At 40.1% G+C, this 18,787-nt stretch overlaps 1 protein-coding gene across 1 annotated transcript; it reads right to left on the reverse strand.

Annotated features, from left to right (window-relative positions):
* Nucleotides 1-1,571: 1,571 nt before the first annotated feature.
* LOC104346385 (matrix metalloproteinase-20-like) lies at nt 1,572-16,128 on the reverse strand. Its single transcript, XM_086474491.1, is given in 8 exon segments — nt 1,572-1,668; nt 5,397-5,497; nt 7,534-7,694; nt 8,711-8,827; nt 11,850-12,011; nt 13,920-14,107; nt 15,969-16,047; nt 16,050-16,128. Coding segments are annotated over 8 exon segments (984 nt in total).
* Between the last annotated feature and the right edge of the window lie 2,659 nt (nt 16,129-18,787).

Below are 18,787 nucleotides of genomic sequence, written 5' to 3' on the forward strand. Positions count from 1 at the left end.
GTGTTTTCTCATAGCTTTGTGGCTTTGAACAAAACTCTTCACAAGAAATTTTACGTGTTTATACTAATTTTCAGGATTGCTCAATAATGTCTGCTAAATCCACTAACAGCAATAAATAGCTGTTCTTTTTTACTCCTGTGTTTGATAAATCTTGCTTGCACTTTTTTGCTGAAAGACCTAGAGATGAAAAAGGTTTTGGTTTTCCTTGATGGTAGTAGAAAATAAAGGAATGCATATGCAGGACTCTCATTTGGATGTGCAAAACTGGAGGCTATCTGTGGTAGTCCCACACAGGAACAAATTTATGCCAGTTTTTGATCACAGTTTTTTTTTCCCATTTGTCTCTGTTCTGAAGTAGATAGAGAGGAAGATCCATCCACAAGAAGTGGGACAGAAGACTAAAAATCATTCAATGAGTTGCAGATACCAAAAATGAACTATATTTGTCTTCTACATAGGTTTCACACTTCTGAGGGGAGGCATAAAAGCTTTACGGACCACTTAAACCTTGGTCTCAGGCTCTTCTGAGAGTTAAAATAGCTTTTTCTATCATATAAGTGAATGGAACAGAGGCAGAGATGCTCTCGCTTAAATTGCTTTGGGTGCAAGTGTTTTATACATTAGCAGCTTCTCTGTGAGACTGATCCGCTAGCCAGTCTTTTGGAAGTCATCAAAAGAGTTCTGTCTGGAACAGTTTCTGGTGGAGAACATTTATGATTAGCTTACAAAGGAAGGAATATGAAAGGTACATATGTTTAAATCTAAGTTTTTGGTTTAATGCAGACAACTGTGACAACAGGATGACAACAAAAAGCACCAGACTTCATGCATAGCTATACTTTAAACTATGCTTCCCCAGTGTTTTAATGAGGCATATGCAAATCCTCTTTCATTGTTTTCAACTAAATAATTGCGAAGTTACTGTGTCAGGCCTCCTTCCTAAGATCATACAATAAGTTCTTTCAAACTAAAATGGAGAAAGGGTGATTAACTTCTGCTCTGTCATCACCTTTTCCTTGATGAAAACAGATTGTGCTGACGAAAGGCCAGACTGAAGAGGCTGTAGACTGAGCTCCAATAATTAGATGCTGGATGGGTGTGAATATTTGCTGCTCTGCTCATCTGTCTTGCATAGGACCACTTAAACCGCAAAGGCGGCTCTTTTTCCCGAGAGGTGATCTCTCTCAAATATTTTTGCTGGTTCCATTGCAAAAGAGTCTGGTTAGTCACAGCTTCTGCATTGGTTTCTGTCACCCTGTTCCCTGGAAATGCAGGTCTTTAGGAAGTGGTCAGAAAGGATTTCTCATTGAATTTCATTACAACTGGTTCTAGGTGGAAGAAAAGTAACAGTATTCTGGGTCCAGGAGTTTCTGAGGTGAGACTGAAGCTCTTTGAAATGCCAACACTGATGTATCTATTGGAATAGTTTTATATTGCTGGGCTGAGTTGTAGCATTCCACATGCTCTGTGTTTACATAAAAGGAAAAGCTTAGAAAATGAGTTTCTGGTTGTCATGGTCCAGTTTTCGTGTTCTTCTACTTCCATCTGATGATTTGCTGAGGACTGTTATACTAACCAATCTAGGAACTGATTTTCACAATATTAATACCCTTTTCTTTCTCTTTGTCATATTTATAGGCTTTTGGACCAGAAAAGAAGTAAATAAATCCTTAAAAATGAGAAAAAGGTAAAAAGGGAAAAGACAGTATTCATTAGAGGAACTAGCTCATTCTAAGGGCTCTGTTGCAATAGTTTGTAGCTACAAATGCATATTACATATTGATCATAAAATCTGAGCAACACTACAAGTCCATATTTCCAGGCTGTTTTCTAGCAGCTTTTTGCGTTATAGAGCTGTAACAGGTCTCACAGAGTTTTAAAAATACAGTATTATGGTATAATGCTAAATTACTAGTGATAAGTTTTAGGTCTGGGGATGCTAAGTTTGGGGAGTTGAATTCAAGTAAAAGTTCACACCTACATATTTGTTTGTTTAGTTACAGCAAGGTCTAGTATAGTCTCAAATTTGGGGCATCAGCGCCAAAGCTGCAGGGAAATTAGACAGTGAATTCTAGAGGTAAGCTTTGTCTGCCTAGTGAAATGTTTTGTGAGTGGGAAAGTCCTGGTTTGGGAGCTCAGGCAGAGTTGAGACCCATGACATCAGGTGACAGATAAACAAAAATAGACACAATTGATCAGTTCTCTAGGCTCTTCCAGTGTGTTAAAGAGATCTCCATTGACTAATTTACATGTAGTCAGCTATATTTTTAGATACAAGATCAAGTATCCAAACCTCGAAACAAAGCCAACTTGGGGGTGAGATTCAATTTCCCACACATAAATATGCAAGGACATTGACATGCAGTGTCCCAGATGGCTTCCAGATGCTTCTCCAAAAAGACACAAATGCCCATTTATTTTGCACCATGTCTCCCTGTTCTGTGTAGTTGTCTAGGGTACCTGAGTCTTTGGCATTAAGAAGTCAGCACTATGCATGTAGATGTAGGAAAGTGAATCTTGCCCCAGGTGTTTGACTTCTGAACAGCTAGTGCTTGATGCAGCTTTCTAAATGTAATCATCAAGTGCTACTTGAAAGGCCCTAGAATAAATTACCTGGCCTCCAAGTGCCTGTCCAGAGTGCATGACCTTACTGTATGTCCTGTCTCATATCTGCCAGCCCCATACAGGTGTTTTGGGTACTTTCAGGCTTCTTGTACAGTAAATGAATTTCTAAAGTTAGACAGGATGAACTTAACCTTCATGATCAAACCAGTTTCTAACCTGATTTAAGACAGCTCTATAGGCTAGAAGTGGTGTAGTTTGATGACAGCCAAGTCGGCTTTAAACAGAATTGTTTGAGTGCTACTAAAGTGTGAGTAGCTTGAAGATTGCTGTAGCTAAGGATTTACCCTGTTCCTATAGTGTGTGCTGAGCTTCGGGCTGCTGCAAATCTAGGCTGTCCCTGAGGTGTTTTAGTTAAACTTAGCCTGAATGTCAAGGATATGTTGCAGACAGGACAGAAACATTCACTCTCATGCATCTTTAACTTCCTGTCCTGAGGAAAAACCTTGGTGAAGGATTTCTGGGATCGAACCTCATACTTGTCACATCCCGTCTGCATTCATGAAATGCTCCTACTGCTAAATATCTGTTGGCAAACCCATGTGTATGTATTTCTTATTGAGTCACTGAGAAAGGTTTCACAATCATCTCTAGACAGAGCTCCCAGAGCAGTTCCTGCTGTTGCCGTGTATGAGATGTGAGCCCCAGTGAGCACCAGCTGCTGTGGACTGATACGTCTCAACATCTGCAGAACCACTTCCCTGGGCAGCCTGTTCCAATGCCTGACAACCCTTTGGTGAAGAATTTTTCCCTAACATCCAACCTAAACCTCCCCTGGGGCAACTTGAGGCTGTTTCTTCTTGTCCTATCACTTGTCCCTTGGGAAGAGAGACTGACCCCCACCTCACTACAACCTCCTTTCTTCATTGCAGTGATGGCTATCACTCCACTAGCATGCCTCAGAGACTCAGCTTACACCGTTAGCCAATACTGAAATCCGTGTTACCCCCAACTCTGTTTTTAGCAATACCTGAGCTGTTGACACGTAGTGTCCAAAGTTAGCACAGGCTTGGCTATCTGGGCTGCACTAACGGTATCACATTGATACTTTCGTTGTCAAGCAACTCAAGTTCATTGTCAAATCAATTCTGAAATACTGATGTCAGTACAAACTAGCATCTCTACTTGTTTTTAACATTCAAGGGTTCAATGTGGACCATTTACTTCTTTGTTATGGTATGTATGTCTTATGCCAAAATAAACATAGAGTATAATAGAATAGAATAGTTCAGTTGGGAGGGACCTACAAAGATCATCTTGTCCTACCACATGACCACTTCAGGGCTCATGAAATGTTAAAGCACATTATTAAGGGCATTACGCAAATGTCTCAAACATTGACAGGTTCGGGGCATTGATCACCTCTCTAGGAAGCCTGTTCCACTGTTTGACCACCCTCTTGAAGAAATGCTTCCTAACATCAAGTTTGAACCTCCCCTTGCGCAGCTTTGACACATTCCCATGTGCCCTGTCACTGGATGCCGGGGAGAAGACATCAGCACCCCCCTCTCCACTTCCCCTCCTCAGGAAACTGCAGAGAGCAATGAGGTTGCCTCTCGGCCTCCTTTTCTCCAGGGTAAACAAACCCAGAGTCCTTAGCCACTCCTCACAGAACATGCCTTCCAGCCTTTTCACCAGCTTTGTTGTTTTCCTTGGATCTTCTCTTGCTATTGACATACTTAAAAAAACCTTTCTTGCTGTTTGACACAACACTGGCTAATTTCAACTTTAGTTGAGTTTTGGCTTTTCATGTCTTCTCCCTGCATATGTGAACCATGGCTTTGTAATCTTCTTGTGAAGCCTGACCTTGCTTCCAAGATCATAAAATTTCTTTTTCCTCTTGAGCTCCATGAGGAGTTCCCTGTTCAGCCAACCAAGCTAATCTTCTGCCCTGCTTGCTTGACCTATGACACAATGGAATTGCCTGTTCCTGTGCTTTTAACAGGTGATTATTAAAAACTGACCAGCACTTGTGGACTCCTAAGCCCCTAAAAGCAGATTCCCAGGGGGACAATGTTAAGTAGCTCTCTAAGGAGCTTAAAGTTTGCTTTCTTGAAATTCAGGATAGCAATGCTACTGACCTTTTCTCTCATCACAATGAAAATTCTAAACTCAACCACTTCGTGATCACTATGGCCAAGAGACCACCTACCATCACATCTCCCACGAGTCCTTCTCTGTTCACAAATAACAAGTCTAGGAGGCTGTCTTTCCTAGTTGGCTCATTGAGTACTTTGTGACAAGAAATTATCTCAAACAAACTTCAGGAATTTCCCAGTCTTGCTTGTCCAGCAGTATGGTATTACTGTGAGGTCTAGTATTTTGGATTCAAAGGTTTCCTGTTGGAGCTATAATTGTATGGGTTTTTCAAGTCATTTTTCAAGACTCAAAAAGGTAATTGTTTGCTTGTGCAATAAATATGTATACAACTTTTTCCTAATTGAAACCTCATCGTTTTTGTGTGCTGTGGCTTTTTCAGCAGAAAGCTGAAGAGAGAGTTTAAAACTAACATGGAGAAAAATGCAAAACTAAATGCAGAATTATATCTTGGGATTTGAAACGTCTGATCATTTCATGGCTTGGATGTGGAGCTGATACGTTCCAGAGTCTTTGTTAAAGCAGCTGGACAGGAAATCTTGTTCAGCTTCATCACAGAGATAAAACAATAAAAATGCTATTTTTGGAAACAGACATTGTGCTTATACTAACTTCCTTACTCCCACAGAGGACAGACTGGCAGGATTAGGCCTGTTTGCTGTGTAGTTAAATACACATCATTCACTTCCAGTGCTACATCTACTTTGCTACGGATTCCTCTGAACTTTTTATGAATAAATTTTGGATGGTCATTTCCCATCTTTCTTTTCTTTTCATTGTAGCTTTGGAAGAAGAAACAATTATTATAAACGGACCAGCATTAATGTTTTTTTCATACTTTGGAAAATTTATTTGAAATGGTAAGACTTCTTCACTGCAATCAATAATAGAGATGTAGATAGTGCCTTTGATGGGGAACCTTGAATATGTGATATCAGAAAGTGGTCAGACGCAGCTCTTTTCAGCCTATTGGTGGTGTATGAGGAGTACTAAGATAATAAACAACCCCTTCCTGCCTCCTCCTGCAACCCGTACACTTGCTCACTTCCAGTAGCCCTGCTATGGCTAACTAATCTTTACTCCTCACTTTTGCAACTGGTTTCAGATAATTTCACTTGGATTGTGCAGTTTACATAATATGGTCTGCATGTATGCAGTTAGACATTCTCATACCTTAAAAAAATTGACTACATAGGCCAAAAAAGGAAATATTTGAAGATTTTGATTAAATGTGCTAACCAGAAAATCTATAGGGAGCCATAGGAAACTGCTTGATCTAAAAAGAAAGCTATAGAAACCGCAAGTAAGAAACATCATTAGCTTTAGGATTATGGAAATTTTCTAAGACTGGTAGAAAAGGCTCATGAAAACCAACTCACAGTCGGTTTTCTCTAAGATTAGTATCCCACTGTCAAGTCAATAAAAAGGAAAATCAGATTAAAAGCTTTGATGTTACTTTTAATGTTAGTCTTCAAGGAAAGTACAATGCTTTCCATAGCAACTTTTCGAAGTACTAACTACAGTAGCACAGACATTTGGTTTAGTTCCATTCATATTTATTTTATTACTCGTGCCTGTGCCGGAAAATACACATGCTCTATATTCACCAGGTCAAATGAATTTAATATCTCCTATGAAGATTTTACAGCTTTTCCGAATGTGGTTTCTTTAGAATGAATCAATGTGTTTGCTCAGTGGTTTGAACAGCTGTAATAATATTCCATTTACTCTGCATCCTTATTCCATTTGCTTAGTAAGTGTGAGTTGATTTTAAGATAGGTGGGTCAGAATTTTCCAGAGTACTTTTCTTGGAAAGGTCATAGATTATTTTCTTTATTTTTAAGCGTATCTTTCTTCAATTTTCAGTTACCATTTTTTTTCCCATTTCATTAAGAAAATCAAAGAAAGCAAATTAAAATAATTTAGACAAGTCAGAAAAAAAGCAGTATGTTAGATAAGAGATAAATAACCAAAATTGTGAAAATATTTAGTTGCTTTCTTTTTTAAGATATTTTTATTGTTTATTTCCTTAACTATTGTAAGTATTTCAAACTGCACTTCTACTTAGATGGAGCTAGAAAATTTTAAGGGTGATTAATTCTATTTTAAATGCAAGTTCGATGAGACTGGTTTCTGGGCTGTGCATGTTTCTCCCCAGGATCTTCCTGGAGAAAGAACGAGCAGAGTGAGGGTGGAAAAGGTACTCATGGTAAGGGGTGATCTACTACATATCTCTAATACGTCCACTGCTGATTAAGGGCCTAGGACTTAGGATATCTCTGAGACCTCTCTTGCTGTCTTCTTCCAGTGCAGTTTGGTGTTTATAGAAGATCTTTAGCTGAACAGTTTATTTCAGGACTGTTTTATGCCTTGTGCTATTTGGAAGAATATAAGTATTTTGTGGCTCTTCTAAACATTGATACCTCTGAAACTGGAGGAGCCAAGATTTGATGAACCATGCCTGCGCTTTGTGTTTAACCTCGGCACGAGAGTGTGCCTCACTCTGCTTATGACACCGGCAGCCTTGGGGAGGCTGGAGAGATGTCAGCACAATCTCTGGCTTTAACTCTGTTCAGTGGAGGTACCCTCTAAATTACTGTTCAGAGATTGGAGTAAATCACAGGTCCAGACTGAGTATAATGGGAGTCTGGCTCAAAGTACTCATATACAGCCATACACATTGTAGATGTCTACACTTTGTCAGACGTATCCCACCATTTCAGTGCTTTTAGTATGTCTGCATTTCCTTACTGAAAAATAAAATCTTTGTTTTCCAATGGAAGTACAATCCAAAAGGGTCAGACAGTAGTGAATGTATGTGTAATATTAATTTCCCACCAGGAAAAATATCTCCTTTTCATCCTTTGGATAGTCCACTGCATCAATGTGCTGCACTTTTTTTGAAAATCCTAAGTCAGAGATGGTGTTAGGGGGGCTCTGTGCTTGAAATCCTTGAGTTACCCAGTAATGAGGGACTGAAAAAACAAAGGTGTTATACAAAATTGTCAGTTTCCCAGCAGTGCAGTTGCAGATACAGTTCTTGAATGTGAATTAGAAGGAAAAAGATGCCACTGCTACAATTCAGCGCAAAAGAAAATAAAACTGCTACATGATGTAACTGGTGATGTATTTCCATGGGATCTTGTGCCACCAGTGCAGACCAGGTTGAGCACTGGTTTTACTATACAGCTGATGATATATGAAGCACTAAAAGCCCCTGGATCTGATTAAAGGTTGTTTCATTTCCATGCAAATTAATAGAAAATAGTTCAAATGCTAAAACATCTCATTTAATGAGTCAGGAAATTCTTCATCATTTGGTGTCTTTAGGTAAAGATTGGACCCCTCTCTTTAAAAAAGTACTCAAATATAAGACCTCTTAGGTGGAAGATAAGAAATGCTGGAGAAGTTTCTGGTCTCTCTATTGTGAAAGGTAAAATGAAATGGTGGAGTAGATCCCTCTAGAGGTAAATATGCTTGTGAGTGTTTCCTTCCTTATTAAATCTTTCGGTACACTAACCTTCACTCAGTGTTCAGTAGTGTTCACTTACCTTCAGTAAGTCTTCTCCTCTGCAGCAATAACTTTTCTGTACAGAGCTAGAACTGCTGTGCAAGACATGAAGTCTGGGTCATATATAACTCTTCCTGTGACTCTTTAGGAAATTAGTATGTTGCTATAAATGGGCAAAGTGTGGGCAACATGGCTAAAAAGTAACTTAGGAGAAGGCAGAATTTGGTTTCATTGCCTGTTGTGATTGCTAAAGATAACCTTAACTGTTGTATTTTTTTCCATCTGCAGCTGACTGATCCACACAAAAAGACATGGAATTGACAGCTAGCTTTAGAGCTCTGTGTTGGCTCTGTACTCTAGCGACCGAAACTAATGATCTAAGTTATGGACAGTTAGTTCATCTTCTAAGAGACCAGTTGGCTTGAGAGCTTTTTCTTCACTAAACAAATTTATTTCCCCCACCCCCCCGAAATAATTGACCTTTGAAAAAATGAAACAAACCCCTCTCAGGAACTTCATAAACAGCAACAACATTTAACATGAGCTGAGGAAAGGAAGGAATGGCCAGTGAGCCTCGCAGTGTAGTAGATGGCTCTTCTTTGATGAATAGCACATGGCAGTGACTTCCTTGCCAGCTTCACCATTGTGTTCCTTTCAAATGAAGGGATTAAAAAAACCTGTCAGAGTTGTACCACAGTGCTAGCAACAAAGAGAACGCTGATGTAGATCACACAAGAGTCTTTGTCATACTGTCAGAAGTAGGTTTTGATGTCAGGTATAGATCAGTCTTTTCTGAGTGTAGCTGTCTGCTTCAGAATGAAACATCTTGTTCCCCTAAAGTACTTGTTTCTCTGCATTGGCCCTAAGGATTAACTTTAACGTAATCTCCTGTATAATAAATGTCTATGGTTAAGTGAAAGGGAAGTCACCCGCTGATGTCTTGCCTATTCTTTACCCTCTGCTGCTGGGATGGTTTAGCCCAAGACTCTTCATCGCAGACAGCCTGGGGCAGCACAAAGTTCTGATTGAGAAAACATCCTTCTCCATGCTTGAATCTGAATATGTGATGCAAGTGGAACATACCTAAAAGATTGATTTTGCAGGACTTTAATCTGGCAGGCAGAAAACAAATTTACTCTATAAAGACTCTATCAAGAAGATGCCATAGAAAACCTGCACTGAATTTACTGCAACAAAGACTACAGCCTTGGTCATAGTAAACCCGTAGCTACCTTCATGAATGCTGTGTAGGAAGAGGAGCAGAAGAAAGTCAAAAGGCTACAGATTTGCCAAGTGCAGCTTGCACTCGTTCAGCTACCACACACACAGACCACTTCTGGAGTATGTTGACTGGATCCTCTTCAAAGTTGTATAAATATACACACACATATATATATATGCATGTGCTATTGTGTATGTGTGTATCTACAAAGATTCTGTGCAATTTTACTAGGCCAGGTCTCCAAGATAATCTTGTGTCTGTTCATCCTACCACTAGACCAATGTGTTTCACATCTGTTTTGAATAAGCAGTAACAACCTCCAAAGGATATCCTGCTTTACAATTTCTTCCCTACTTTATTGTGGTGTGGTGGCTGCCTAAAAACCGCTGTTAGGTTGCCTCTTGTGAAATGGTTGCAGCAGCTGCAACTCTGATTCAAATTCTTGTCAAAGTCATTGAAATTCTCTTGTCAGAGTGCCAGGCATAAAATTAAATGGGAGCTAACTAAATAGGCATAAAATTAGAAGGAAGGAGAGTAAGCAAGAAGAGAAGAAAACATTTTGTCTTGTGGGCCTCACTGGAAGCTGCTGCACTGTCATCTGTGAGCTTGGTGTTCGACAGAGTTTGAGAGAGACTGATGGATGGATGCACAGACTGTGGCTGGTGTTAGTAAATTTTGTGGTACCAAAGAACGTTCCCAGGTACTAGCCCTCAATCCTCTGTACTGCTAAATTGCTGGAGTGGCTTTTGGGTGGTTTCTTTTCAGACCAATCCTCTGAATGGTTCCCAGGCTCTATTCAGGATATGTCATAGGTCAGGGACAATTCCCAATAACCAGTTTGGATGTATCCAATCTGTCTTGGAGATTAAGAGAGTTTAATAGCATGGGCATGAGCTGCTTCATGCCTGTTGGCCTCCATGTCAGAGAATGGTCCCAATTGTATTTTATTTCCTGCTACAGATGTAGCCATAGGCTTTAGGCTACATCTGAAATGCCATCTTATACGCTTCAGTCTAGTAGTCTCATATCAGTCCTATGATTTCTCTTTAATCGGGTCGTATTGGTTACATCTACAGCTGGAGATCAGGCCCCAGCACTGATTAATGCATTATCCCAGCTACAATCATGATACGTCGGATCTGTCAGACATTTTTGCAGGTGGCATCTCCTCCACAAGCCTCAGAATGAGAGATTGAGTGGTAATAGAAAACTTTTAAAAAATTTCCTCCTGCCACAAATCTAGGAGATGACTCACAGGCCACAGAGGATATGGCAACCAATTTGTGAAATCTGGGGCATTTTTCAGTTCCTGATGAAAAATGAAAATCACATAATTTACATTTTATTTTAGGAAGTTTTCTTTGTTTTTCAAAGTATTTTGATGACAATAGTTATTTTTGGCAAAGTGCTATTAAGACACAAGACCAGTGAAATCCTGCATGACTCCCTACCAGCTCATGGTAGGCTGTGGTGAAGTGTGGCTGCAGTATATGGAATTTCAATGGATTGTCGCTCCAAAATGGTACAAATTTGCTGACTTAAAGTCTGGAAAGCCCAAGGGAAATAGTGATTGCCACAGCTTTAAGCAGAATGCTGACTGATCTGAAAGAACTTTAATTTTTTTTGCAGAAGAGGTTCTCAGTCCCCTTGGTCCCTGGTTTCGCAGTAGCTGAAGTGGCAGGCCAGCAAAGAGGAAGGAGTTGTCCCAGCCTGGCAGAAGAGTTAGGGTTTGGGTTTTCTACTGTAAACTTGGGCTGAAATGGATCCAAACTATAACTGGCTGCCCTCTTCTAAGTGATAATTTGATTGATGCTCTCACAGGAAGGGTGTGCATCCATCTTCACCCTCCCCAGCCACTGAAGCTCAGGAGGTAACAAGTCCAAGTCAAACTGTGTCCCTGCTTTCAGATGACTCTTTGTAATAGGGAATGATCACCTGTCCCACAGACCAGATACTATTATCTCTCAGAGTGGTTTTCTAGTGAAGATATTGTAATCTTTTGAGGCAGAGGCTTCCCTCAGATATAAAGGAATTTATGGCCGATTCCAGTGCAGTCATGATTTAACCTCTTTGGAGGAAAAACAGTCTTAAGAAAACACAGTTTTTCTCTCTTCCAAAAGCTTTTTGACAATAAAGAAACTCAAATTTGAGCTATTTCAAAGTGAAAGTATACTTTGAGAAACCGTACAAAACAAAGAAACTGCAAAACATCTAGAAACACTTATTTAGTCAGGACTAGCATATTGGATGATAGAGGAAGTATAAACCTTACCCATCTCTGAAGAAGAGAATTACTTTTCCCAGCACTGTAAGAGCATCAAAAGAGGCAGAAACTGTCTGCAATTTTTTTAATTTCTTGTTAAGATGATTGCTCTTTAAAAAGTGTACAAAATGTACCATACAATGCTTGGATCCCTTTCACGTTGTCCTTTGGCAAACAAAATCCAAATGGAGACTGGTATTTGTAAGTAGGATACATCAAAGCAGATCGATCAGCGGGATGGCCAAGACTCAGAGCATGTCCAAATTCACAGGCAGCAACAATGAATAAATTAAATCCTAAATAATAAAAAAAAAAAAACACAGGTATTTCCATCATGGGCGAATGATTGTATTTCTTACCACCTGAGGATTAGAGATCAGGATTCTGAGTTTGCGCTCTTTTTTTGGAAAAGGCAAACTTTTCCCAGATCTCAGAAGACCAAATTTGGTGAACATTTGCAGAAACTCAGGGGAGATTGAGGCCATCTGTGCAAGTGGTGATGTCTGTGTCCTTGGGAATGCATTCACTTGAGTCACTGATCTATGGCTGGAGCTGGACCTGTCTGGCAAACTGAAGGACTGGAGAAATAATGTGGGATTTGGGTCCTATATTATTCAGATGAGACAATGTATATGGATGTTGAAATTAGGCAGATGGAAAGATGAGCGCTGGGGCAGATTAGAAAAAAGATAGTCTAGAGCTTTGAAGAGCCTGAGGCTTGGCAGAGAGGTCTGCACAGTGGCTTGTCAGATGCCTTGAACATGTTTAAAGTTAGTTGCTGTTTCAACTAGAGACCAAATGACGCAGTAATAGAAGACATTAGTCTTAAGCCTGCCTTGTAAAGAAGGGTTTTATAGAGTGTGCTTGGACAAACAGCAGGCATTGAACAGGACCTCCCATGACAGTAGATTTTAGTGGCACTATTGAGCAAATCCACCCGAACAGGACTGAGATGATTAAGAGGATGTGCTCTCAAAAAACCTATTATGAAGCAGTGGAATATCCAGAAAAAAAGGCTTTTGCCATTTTTTACAGAGTTTTAAGGTTGGACCTCTGACTTCTAACTAAGAGACAGGCTTGTTTTCCCTGTCAGCTCCAGGTTACTAAAACCTGGATATGCTATCAGAGGACACTGAAGGGGAAAGGATTGGGTAAGACCCAGGTGAATGACAGAACAAAACCTGATGATATAAACAAGAAAGCAGGGTCAGGCATGTCAAGCTTATCCACATGAGGGTGGCAAGCCATCAAGGTGCAAAAAAGCAAACACTGACTATCATTGTAGTAATAAAATAAATGGATCAGGAATCTAAACTATCTTTCAAAACAGGGCAGGTACATGCAGATTCCTTCTTGAGGAAAGTCTCTGAACTGTAGTGACTCCTGAATCATGTCCAAATGCTAGTTTGTCCAGGACAAAGCTGTGACAGGGACCAAGTTAGTAATTTGTCAGTGTGGATTATTACTTCTCTGATGCTGCTTAATTTACTCTGCTGAAGATAAGGAACCAGTATGGCCCACAGACACTCCTCAACCCTACAAGATAATAAATGTTCCAGCACTGGTCTTGCAAAGCTCTTCAGGATAGACTTAACATTAAACCAGCGATTACTCATATTAGGGTCATACAGCCTCCTGTCACACAGCAGGGAAGCTGTTATCCAGTGGCTTTTTAACAAAGAACAACAATAAGCTACATAATGAGGTTTTTTTAATGTGTGTGTATATATATATATATATGTGTGTGTGTGTGTGTGTGTTGACCCTCAGTGGCCAGCAACAAAAACTGTGAATTGTGCTATCTTATTAAATTATTATCACAGAAAATGATGGATCAAATTTTGTTCGCCCATCTCCTGCTACACAATGGTAGGTCAGAAATAACTCTTTCAAGATTTATTGAGTTAGTCCAGTTTTGAAAGAGTAAGACTAAATCCTTTTCTTTGTACTTGTTTCAGTGAGTTTGCTTGAGATTAAGGCTTATCAGTCTGTTCATGTATTATTCACTTTCCAAACTGACCTCAAATTTATTCCTTAATGTAGGATTTCACATTTCCACATTTTAAACTGTTCTAACATCCCACATCATTATGCTGTATGTCCCTAGGTAGCTCAGAAATAGACCGATTTCTGAATGTAAATTTTAAGGATTGTTTCATAGGAAGTCCTTAAATCTACAAAATTCGTAAGCTATTTCCATGTACAATTTGTTCCCATGGTCCACCTCTCTGTGCTGTCAAAATGATTATCCCCTCCGAATCCTTCAAGGGCAAAAGCATGTGCCAGGGTCCCATGTAGACTATCAAAGGGATAAGAGTCACAATGATGTAGCAAGTAATAGCAGAAGAAAGAGAAAGAAACACCCAGCACATAGGGTTTCAGAAACTCTATCCTTAATGAATACTGAGGCGCTGCTTTCTTGGTATGAAAGGTAACCTAGCATCAACCTAGGAAGCAGATAATGCAAGAAGCACAGCTGTGACCATGAAGAGCAACAGAAAAACTCCAGTGAAAAGGAATAATTTAGACGCTTTTGGGAAAGAAAATGAGGATCAGATTTAGAAAAGATATCCTTATCTCCAGTAGTGCAAACACAATGATTCATGCCTACTTATAGCATTTGGCTGAAGGCATAAAGCTGTGCAGTGCCATGAAATAGTGTCACAGCATAATTCTGATGCAATTTAAGTTCCTTTCTCATCCCGAGAGTAATGAACTCGTGATTTTAGTTTTATGCATTCTGTCCCATGGCTTTCCCTCTATAATTAGGAAGGGATAAGTCTGAAAGCAGCTTTTTTTTTTGGTATTCATTGTGACCAAAATTCATCTGCATCATTCCACTTTACACAAGGTACTAGAAAAGAGTGAAGTTTCTGAAGCACTTTTTTTTTTTTCCATTATAAACACCGATAGGGCAACCAGATTAAAGTGGCCTGATCACAGAATACAAAGCTTGTCCTATATGCTGAAGAGAGTGGGAAGACTTTTTGTCCTGTACTACTACACAGAACATTGCCTTTTCCCCATCCCTCCCCTTTCTAGCTTTTGTCCTGGGAAGTTGTGACCATGATGACAGAGGAGCAGGATTCATAGTCCAAGGCTGTTCCTTCTGTTGGGTACCAGGGTGTGGTCCAGCGCTGCCTTCCTAGCTCTGATCTTTTCAAAATGTCCCTTAACCTGTTGTGGAGAGTATTTATTAACTCCATAACATGACATAGAGGACATACCAAGTCTCCTATTCTTTACAGTGTCGTTTGCCAGCTTCATTGGTGGTAAACATAACATGATATTTCATCACCAAGCCCCATAGTTAGTGTAATCTAGCTGTGAGCATGGGGCTGAAGGGCAAGGCCATTGAGCTAGCTGAGTTGTAAATATGGGTAAGCCGATACTGACTGAGGAAACTAGACCTGATAATTTATTTTCTTCTCTATGATTTTAATTTGCATTGGGTAAGCTCTGTGTCTCAACTTTCTGTTGTTACTTAGTGCTAGCATTGTCCTGTAACAAATCAGGGTCCATTTTGAAAGATTCTTTAAAAACAGTGTAAAAGCCCAGACGAAGAAGGTGGCTGCAGGAGCTTTCCTGTATTCTTGTGTGTCACAACAGTGCAATTCTTCATAGAAGAGCAGTAATTTAATACTGACAAAAGCTAAAGATCAATAAAGCTACCTTTTTTTTTTTTTTTTTTTTTTTTTTTTTTCTTTTTTCCCCCGTCCATTCCCCTTGTCCGTCCAAAACTTTCTAATTCATCTGTTAAGCAGATCCACGCATTTGTGGGGACTACCGGGGCCCTTTCGTAATCTGACATCTAGCGGCAGCGTTGTGTAATAGTAACAAGAGAAAAAAAGCCAGAGACGGTCAGAAATGTCATACGACGGAAAAATTTTAGCCATTAACGGATCATTTCACTTTGTGATAGCCAGCCTGTTTTTTTAAATTTGTAGTCTTCTTAATGTAATGCAATGCACTTAGTGGTGCAGTATCAGTGTGTGTTCTCACTGAAATAGACAAAGAATTGCGCATTTGACCTTTCATTTGCCTTTTTATAATACTGTCTTTCCTTAATTCTAAGTACTAGTAATTTCTGGCAAAATCATAAAGACTTATTACAAAGTCCTCGCTGAATTTATAACAGAGATAAAAGATTTGAAGTGCAAATAAGAGACAAGATTGATAAAAAATATTAATGGTCCTTTTAAATCATCCAAGTGATGCCTACTCGTTACCAAAGCTGGAAAATCTACCTTCACGTATTGTTTTCCCATTTGGGCTGTCCTGGAAAGAGTTGGTAGTTTGCTCTGTCAGGAACACTGCACCATGGTCTCTGGTCATGCTCACAGTGCTGCAGTCCACATTCCTGATCATCTGAGCACCTAGGAATGCCTGCAGGTCTCTAAGATTCCTTGTCATGCAGCTGCTGCCATCTCCATAGCCTGATACCTTCCCTTTTGTGTATAAAACTTGTCAAGGTAAAATTCAAGCAAATATTGCTCATTGACATGTCAATGTTTTGATTGACATAAATTGAGTATTTTCCACAATTTGTGTTGTATGAAATGCTGATTAAGAAAATATGTAGCTGAATGTGTGGTTATTAGAAAAGTCTGGCAATGAAAACTGGGCAATTATTAGCATATATAAAGTGTATTTATTTATACTGAATTTTAGGTCTTATGCTGAATTGAGGTTTAACTCGCAATGAAAGGAAATTGTAATTTTGGAGTTTTCTGTGGTATCAAACATTCAGGTTTTGACAAGCTTAGTTTATTTGAATGAGCTTTCTCTAAGGCAAATAGAAATTTGGCAAGGAAGTCTAAACAATAACTTTATTCTATTCTCTAAAGCGATTACTATTTGGCAGATGATTACTGCTCAGCCTTTCTATTTCAAATACACAGATCTGAAGACATAGAAGGAAATTGATGTGTATCTGTAGAATTGTTTAAGAAAAAGGGAAGGAGACAGCAAAGAGGTTACATGGAAAATGCATGTGACATACTTGAGAATAGCTGGACCACAACACTAGCACGTCTTTGATGACAAGCAGTCCTGTAGATGTCTGTCTTTAGATGTCTAAGTCTGATCTGCAGACTGAGGCAAGGTACCCCTGTCTTGGTTTGAAAGACAGATGTCTGTGGAGGAAGGCAGGAGCCTCCCTTGAAATGGAAAGTGCAACCCCCTTCCCTCCAAATTATTATAATTTTGAAATTAACGGGCCTTCAGGCAAAGATATGGGGAATAGGAATAACAGTTCTTTATATATATATAACACAAGGCAGGGAAAAACAAACAACCCACTGGTTTACACTGACAGAGTCAGAAATACAACCTGACACCCTGTTAGGGTGGCAGTAGCAGTCCGATAAGATGCTGGCTGCAGTCCTCCTGAAGCGATGGATGTAGTTCTGTGGAAGCAGCAATCAGGTAAAAGAGTCTGGTCTTCCTCCGAAGGTCCAGTGGTAGGTAGGTAGCTCTTGTCCTCTGGAACTCCAGTGGGGGGGAAAAAGTCCTCTGGGAATCCAGTGGAAGAAGGCTGCTAGGGTGTTCGAAATCTCAGTTTATATTTGGCATGGACTGCTTGGCTCCTTCCCCCCGGGCGGAGCATCTCACAATGGGATGGGGAGTCGTGAGGCAGTTCCTTGATGGGCCATTAACAGGAGATAGCCCAGGAGCGAGTTATCTATGGGTCAGGCGATAAGGCATTGTTGTGCCCAGTAACAGGAGATAGTCCAGAGGGGGGAGGCAGGGAGCACCGCCCCACCTGGTCTCAACAGCTCCTGAAGATGGTAATAGAATACTTTTTTTCCTTTTGGCACACTTTACACTGTAACCTAGGACAACCCCCAAGAATGATTCACCTTGTCCTAGGACAGGCATACTGTGAAAAGCGTCTTTATCTAAGATGATCAGATGAATCATCATCTGGAAGAACATTTCTCTTTCAAACACATGCAAATGCAGCCCGTGCTTGCATAATCTCAGAAGTATAATTATTACCCATTAATTTGCCAACATGTAGGCATCTCATGCTATTTGAGATTTCTTAGGGTATCCTGCTTGGCTTCCAGCTGCAGTTCTGGAAAGTTGTGAGCCTTCTCAAGTCTTTGGGCCCTGTATCATGTCTGCCAGGTATGTGCAGATACCTTGGATACCCTGTAGTCGGTGGCACTAAATGCTTGGCGCTTAGGCAACTTAATTGACCGAGAGTTAAGTTAGATGAATCTACTGTGCATCCTGCTGTAGCTGCAGTTTCTTCTACTCAGAGAGCTTGTGCAGTTACGATCTTTGAAAAGGAGGTTAGTGGCGTGAGGCTCTTTGCACTGAAGGGCTCTTCTCTCCTCATATTTTACTGAAATAGCTTCAAAATGTGACAGATTACAAACTTCACCTTTCCTTCCACGTTTGTAGTGGAAAAAGACTGAAAACAGCACAAGCATGTAGGATCTTGTTGCTCAGTGAGGGCTGACTGAGCAGGTATTTGTCATTTTAGTGCAGTAGAGGTGTGCTGAGAGTGAAAGGATATTCTGAACATTGCTAATGGCTAAGTCCCAGAAAGAGAAATACTGTTTGTGTGGACGAATCTAAATCAGTAAATGCACAGCTAAATACAAGCATGACACAAAATCCAGTGAAACCACTTGGAGCTTGGCCAGCCGTAGCGTTCACTGGTATAGCGAGTTCAGTAATTAGAAACCAGTTGTACCATAACATACCCTGTTACTTGTACAGGCCCTTGTCTAGCAGTAACGCAGAAAGACACTGCTATTGCTTCTACTACGTATTCTGTCAAAAGAGTGAGATAAACTTACCACTGTACACTTTTACTGTGCATGATAAAGAAACAAGACCTTAGTCTCTTTATCAGATATCATACGATGCTGGCAATTCCAGCTGCCACCCAAGCCGTTGTACAGATAAATGGTTTGGTTTTACTGCTGGAGGATGACAAATGAACTTAGTCTAAGAGAGAGGATTAGGAACCACCCTGTCTTACACACCAATGGCACACAGCTGTGCTGTGTAATATTCACACTACAACCATTTTCTTCAGCATGCAAAAAGAAGCAGC

The sequence above is a fragment of the Leptosomus discolor genome, chromosome 1, assembly GCF_034619465.1.
Source record: "Leptosomus discolor isolate bLepDis1 chromosome 1, bLepDis1.hap2, whole genome shotgun sequence".
Taxonomy (NCBI): Eukaryota; Metazoa; Chordata; class Aves; order Leptosomiformes; family Leptosomidae; genus Leptosomus; species Leptosomus discolor.